Raw genomic sequence first — 6,703 nt, 5'->3', positions numbered from 1 at the left:
TTTTTCATTTCCAATCAACAACATATCATCCACATACAAGACCAAAACAATAACATGGTAACCAATTAATTTAAAATACACACAATGATCCGCTTTGTTGCTTGTGAAGCCGAGTTCCCATATATATGTATCAAATTTCTTATACAACAACCTTAGTGATTGTTTTAACCCATACATAGAGTTTTTTAACATTCATACAAGGTATTTCTTAAAAAAAATTAACCTGCATACAAGGTATGAGAATATATTCATACAAATGGGGAGGTGGTTTTCCACTTTCCCTATGACTTTTCATATTCGTTGTGACCATTTGTATTACTTGTGGTCATAATCAGACTTCCTAGTCATAGTTGCCCTTGTACTCACAATCTCAATTTCTAGTGGCAGTTGCAGTTTCAAAGTATGAATTGGCTTTGTTGCATGCAATGAGAACACTCTTAATCACAAGTTCATTTGTAGAGGCCAATGAATAAGTCAATAATCACATTAGCAGAGGCTAGTCACAAATTGCATTAACAGAGGCTAGTCACAAATCGCATTGGTAGAGGCTAGTCACATCTTCAAGTCACAGTGGTGGTCGCAAATATTCTTCAGTGTTGGTCACATTTCCTATTCATGGTGTTTTTCGCATCTTCAAGTCACAGTGTTGGTTGCAAATCCTCTTCATAGTGTTGGTCACATCTTGAAGGCATAATGCTAGTGACTAGAGGTGGGACTTGTGACCATAGGGAGAGAGAAAACCAACTATAGTCACAAGTTGCAATGGTAGAGGCCATAGACTATTGTTGATGGAAATAACAATTAGGGGCTAGAGAGTCCTTTTCATGCTCAAAATGTAAGTCGTTATCTCAGCTGGTAGTGGTGAAGGGTGAAGGTTCAAGTCTAAAAAATAATTGCAAGTTTCTCTAAAGGCGTAGTGATTGTGACAAAATGACACCTTGGAGAGTAGGGGCGTTAGAGGGATATGCAAAGGATGAAGAAGTATAGAGTCTAGGCGTAAAATACAAAGGGTTGGGGAAGCTGAAGTGACAGGAATATGAAGAGATATAGAAACAAACCACAATTGCAAGATGCAAGAATAGGGAGGTCACAAATCTCAAATCTAGTGACTAGTCGTAGGTTGCAGATATAGTGACTAGTCGCAAATCGTAGCAACAGAGGCTAGATAGGCTAGTCATAATTTAAATATGTGGATTATGTTTATCACATTTTCTAGGGATGATCTAGTGGCAGGTCACACTTTTAGATGACATTATCAAATGACTGTGAACTATAAATGAGTATTGTGACTAGAGGGAATGAGTTGCTCAGAGTAAGTCACAAATTGCAAATTAAGTGGCTAGTTGCAGTTTTGAGATACAATCAAGGTCGCATCTTGGAAGTGTGAGGTATCCTTATCGCATGCGATAGAGATAAATTAGGTCACAGATCACACTTTTAATTGACAGTGCCAAATCACTGGAAATTAAAAATGTGTTTTGTGACTATAGTGAGGTGTTTAGGATAAGCCTCAAGTCACTCTTTCAAAGGCTATGGGGAGTAGCTCTATGAGTTGTGATTGCGGCTTGTTCAAATAGTAGAAAAATACAAGTTTCAAAGTTTTAAAACTAAGCTGATTAGAATGCAACAAAACCATAGCTACGTCAATGAAGAGGTTAAGTCTTTGGACATCATAGGAAAAGGACCCTAGGTAATATTCCAAGTCGAAGGGAGTCCAAACTCATTGTCACTTTTGAGCTCAAGCCTGAATGAAGCCAAGTTGACCCTTGCAGAAATACGTGGACATTGAACCACAAATGGTTTATGATGCAACTTGAAAATGCGTTGACCTAATAGAAACTGCCTCCCGTTACGAGCTTCTTTTGGTGGCAATAAACCTTTTGAGTTGGTTGTACTATTATCCAAACCTTGGACATATAAAAGGTGCAAATAGGTACAACTTCGACATCTTCTTAGAAAACTAATGCCTTTAATCTACATAAACACAAATGTAGAGGTAGTGTTGAGACATTATTTTCTTAATGAACATATGTAAAATGTTGTAAACCCTAATGATGAGAATGATGTTGATAGGCCAGTGTTACGTGTAGGTGATGTGCATCATGGCTATGCATGTACTTGTAGCCTAGAAGATAACTAGGTTATTAAAGGGTCTAAATGCAAAATGTCGTAAAACCTAATGACAAGAATGCAACAAACAAGCAAACGTAGGTGATGTGCCTTGTGGCTATACATGCACTTGTAGCCTCAAATATAACCATGTTATTAAAAGGCCTTAACTGTTCAACTGACATAAATTCGTTAAGTCCTTGAAAAAAACAAAAGACCCAAAATTTAGATCTACCAAGCAAAAAAAAATAGATATTATTATAGCCGCTACACCATAAACAACAAACTAATGTAGACTAATAAAACTATACCATAATGCCACAAATTATTGTTAGAAACAAATTTAGACAAATAAACTCATTTACAGTTGATTACAAATTATCTTGAAGTCTATTTTTATATAGTTAATTCATCGATTTCTTTTGGTCATAACAAGCAAGAGAGGCACAAAATATTCCAGGAGTAATCGTAGTGTATGCTGTAAAAGCTCTTCCACTTTAGCCAATATTGTATTATATTCTTTGCTGTCATGTTTTCGATAAGAATGGCCTCACAAAGGAAAGGACAGAATTATAAGTATCCATGACCCGGTAAACAAGCTATTTCAATATTCCCCAGAATTAGATGTCACACCCAGGTGTTTTGCTGACCAAAAACTAAGCTGAGCCAACCGTCCAAATGTCTATATTCAATCGCCCCTCTCGAAATTATAATAATTAATTCATTGGTGTTCATGTTATAATAAAAATAAAAGAAAAGAAATGGCGACACTCATTGTCCCCGATGTTTTGTCGCGGAATGGGTACTCTGTTAAGGTTTGACTGAGTGGTTTCTTCAGTAAGACTCGACTCAAATCAAACCACCCACCGCATCTTTTAGCGCGCTACCCTTTTAATCTGTCGGCAACTTAGCTGTGGAATGGAGTTTGATTTGTCCGAACCACGGTGTATTTCTGAAAGTATAAAAATAAATCAATATTGAAAAAAAAAAATTCAACCATAGAATTTTTACAAAATTTAGGTACTCTATAAAGTACTCGCTCTTGCTTCGATTGCTCTTCTTCTCATGTCACTGAACGAACGAGGACAGTAACAATTCAAACCAACGAAATTTTGATAAATAAATACAATTTCAATTTCCCAATTATAACCATTTTAAATAATTAATTACTATTACTTTAATATAGGAAACTAGAAGGTTTCCGTACAAGATATACACTTCTAATTTTTTCTTTAAATCTTCGCCAGCCTCCTTTGACCTACTCTATTTTATCGAATAGATTGTGGTAACAGCCACACATTAAAAATAAGTCATCTAACAAAGTGGAGGAATCTTCGCCAGCCTCCTTTGACATACTCTATTTTATCGAATAGATTGTGGTAACAGCCACACATTAAAAATGAGTCATCTAACAAAGTGGAGGAATTGGTCAGATGGTTAAAAGTGGTGGAATCTGGGTAAAATATTTCAAAAAATTTTGTATAGGGAGTGTTTGAATCGTGTTTTTGATGATGGAAATGGATTCAGCACCATCAAAAACATCTAAGACACCTAAAATTTTGAAGTTTAACCACTATAAATTGGATTTACAAAAATCCTTGCCGGATTTTCTCTAAATATGACCGAAATTTTCATAACTTTCCGAGCAACTCCTCCGCCTTGTTAAACTACGTACATTAAAAACCATCCAAACATACATTCACATGCCAATTAAAAGATATTTTCAAAGAAAATCCAATTAAAAAAATAACTCATTGTCTGTTGATTATCGTATTAACTATATGTGGAAAAACTTTTATCCACATCGAAAAACAAAATAAAAAATAATTTTCAAAAAGCCATTTAATTCATCGTTAATCTTTAATTTTAATAAAAATATATTAAAACATCTTTATTTTTTTAAATTAAACATAAAATTTTAATATTATTTTACAGTTTTTTAGTTTACAAAAATTGTTTTTTTAATCTAATTGAGTTGAGAATTTTATTCTACAACTTAATATGAGCGGATGTGTAAATTTGTCCCTTCATTTGTGCCCCTTTAAATTAAAAATAAGAATTATGTTCTAAATAGAAAAATAATATCACCCTATAATTAAAAAAATGTGTGAATCAGATGCTTAAATCTTATACTTTTCAAAAATATTTCAATAAAAAATTTAAATATATCAATTTCATATATATTTATATATAGAAAACAAATTAAGTGTTAATGGTTATTATTTGATTCTATATATATTCTATTTAGCATTTAAAAATACAATTTAAACAATGAAAGATAACCCACTATATTTTACACCCTAAAAGAGTTTGCACGTGAAGAAATTTGATCCCTCTTGGCTCGTGTTAGATCCGTACTTAACATAAATATATAATAATCATAAAAGTGTTTGAGTTGTTTTTTATGATAGAAATAAATTCAACATCCTCAAAACCTCAAAATCTCTAAGATACAATATTTAACAGCTATAATCTATATTTTTTGAAAATTTTCATTAATTTTTTTTGGGCAGAAATCATGACCAAATTTCACTATTTTCCTTCGTAGCTAATATATACGCTCTGTATAGTACACATTTTCATATTGTAAAGTGTGTACATCAGATTTTCATACTGACATTGGAGGGTGTGTACATAAAGTTTGATATTGAGACTTTCACTTGGCTGACTCTTTCTTTCTTATCTTAGATGTTCTAGAAGCAAGGAAGACGACGGATGCCATTATTGCAGGTTGAAGAAATATATTAATAATAATTAGATGTCAAAAAGAGTCGTGCGTTGCCACGATGCAATGTATTTCTGAGAAAACTTCGGAAGGAAGGGACAAAAATGACCGCCAATGAAGGATTTATATTTCTCACTGAATGTCGATACCACCCAATCGGCGAGAAGGCACGATGGAGGTCGCACAAGGGATGAGTATGAACATTTTGAATGTATTGGAGTTCATTCGCCACCATTTGTTGGAAGAAGAGGACGAACGGGATATTATGCATCTATATGACGCAGGAAATGAATGCATGTCCTCATCTCTATCCTTCTCGCCTGTCGGAGATTATCTCCGCACCACTAGCAGCGGCTCATGCCAAAATAGGAGCAGCAAATCGACATCAGAAGAGAATGAGAATGAATATACACAATTACAACACTTTTCCTCTTCTTCTTCTGTATGCGCTGTTACGAGAGCAGAGGCGTTTAAGGTAAAGCCACAGGCACATGAGGAGCACAATGGAGAGATGAAGCAGATGAGCGCTAGTCACTACAAGGGAGTCAGGCGGCGGCCCTGGGGTAAATTTGCAGCGGAAATTAGGGATCCTGCCAAGAAGGGGTCCAGAATTTGGTTAGGCACTTTCGACACCGCCGAAGAAGCCGCTCTCGCATATGACAGCGCTGCCTTCAGAATCCGCGGAGCCAGGGCTCTCATTAACTTTCCCCTCGCCATAGCTTCCAATTCAGAAAAGGTTTCGGCAGCGGGTCACATTGTTAGGATATTCCGACACATAGGATATAGTTAAGTTCAACTTGGTCTAGTATAGAGTTAGGTTAGAGTTAGGTAAAGTGTGTTTCTTTACCGTTGTACATTTTGTAACTTACAATCCGACGGTCACGATATGTAGTGATCCGACGGTTCACTCTCACCTCGGTATTACCGACACTTGATCCGTGGCTTGACACCCGATTGGTCCATGAGTTCTATTTAAAGCGCATGGAGGGTCATTGTTCAGGTAATCCGTGCATGAGAGAAGCTTATGTAAATTTTCATTCTTTGATTAATAAATTGCTTGTAGTACCCACGTTAGGACAGGCCGTGGACTGTTTCCCTCCTTGCACTCTGAGGGTTTTAACCACGTCAAAAATACTGGTGTATTGATTTGAGATCTGGTTGTGAGCGGTGTCCTTTTGGTATTCTTTCTGTGGAACTTACCCTGTAAATTCCTACATGGTATCAGAGCTATTTGAGGGCCGCGTCCGTTGGTGATCCAAATCTGAAGCCGGTAGAACTGCATGCGGCTGTCGTTTCCTAGATCTGCTGTTTCTGACTACTTTCGGGCCGAGAGGACTGCTCTGTTGCGTTCGGAGCATCTGTTCCAGTGAGGAACCCCTTTCGTTTCACGCGAAAAGGTTTCCGGTAGCCCTAGCTGCGTCATTTTTCAGATCAGGAGGTATACAGTGTTTCTTTTGCAGTTTACTGTTATTTTCTCTCTGCTTCTTTCGGTCTCAGTTTATTTAGCCTTTTTTTTTAACCGGATATATACCTTTCATTTCTGCGTATGCTCTTTGCCCTGCGACTCTGTGCGATCTGGGCAAATCAGAAACAGAAAGGAAGGATTTTTCTCATGCGTATGCTCTTTTCCCTGCACCTTAGTGTGATCTCAAAAAATCAAAAACATTGAGAAAAATATTTAGTTTTTCGGCTAAAGCTAACTTTGAGATTTTTTTTTTAAATTTCTAGTTTTTTGGCTAAAGCTAACTTCGAGCCGCAAGGTTCGTTTTTCTTTGCATATTCGTGTTGGGTTTTGTGCTTTGTGTTTTGTAGGGAAAAAGAGCTTTCTCAAGGCAAGCACGCAAACCAAGGCCCCCCCCCTCTCTCTCT

At 36.4% G+C, this 6,703-nt stretch overlaps 1 protein-coding gene across 1 annotated transcript; it reads left to right on the top strand.

Annotated features, from left to right (window-relative positions):
- The first annotated feature begins 4,959 nt into the window (after window positions 1-4,959).
- LOC149257741 (ethylene-responsive transcription factor 5-like) lies at window positions 4,960-5,624 on the top strand. Its single transcript, XM_089386783.1, has one exon. It carries the CDS (start codon window positions 4,974-4,976, stop codon window positions 5,622-5,624), a length of 651 nt encoding a protein of 216 aa, XP_089242909.1. The 5' UTR covers window positions 4,960-4,973.
- The last annotated feature ends 1,079 nt before the right edge of the window (window positions 5,625-6,703 follow it).

Source organism: Pinus tabuliformis, chromosome 6, assembly GCF_031772625.1.
Source record: "Pinus tabuliformis cultivar Carrire ecotype Pingquan chromosome 6, CPIR1, whole genome shotgun sequence".
NCBI lineage: Eukaryota > Viridiplantae > Streptophyta > Pinopsida > Pinales > Pinaceae > Pinus > Pinus tabuliformis.
Note: the sequence above shows the minus strand (reverse complement) of the source record. Positions and strands in the feature narration are given on the sequence as shown.

Coding starts and splice junctions, on each gene's coding strand:
- LOC149257741 (XM_089386783.1), top strand. CDS start 4,974: ATGTCGATACCACCCAATCGGCGAGAAGGCACGATGGAGGTCGCACAA.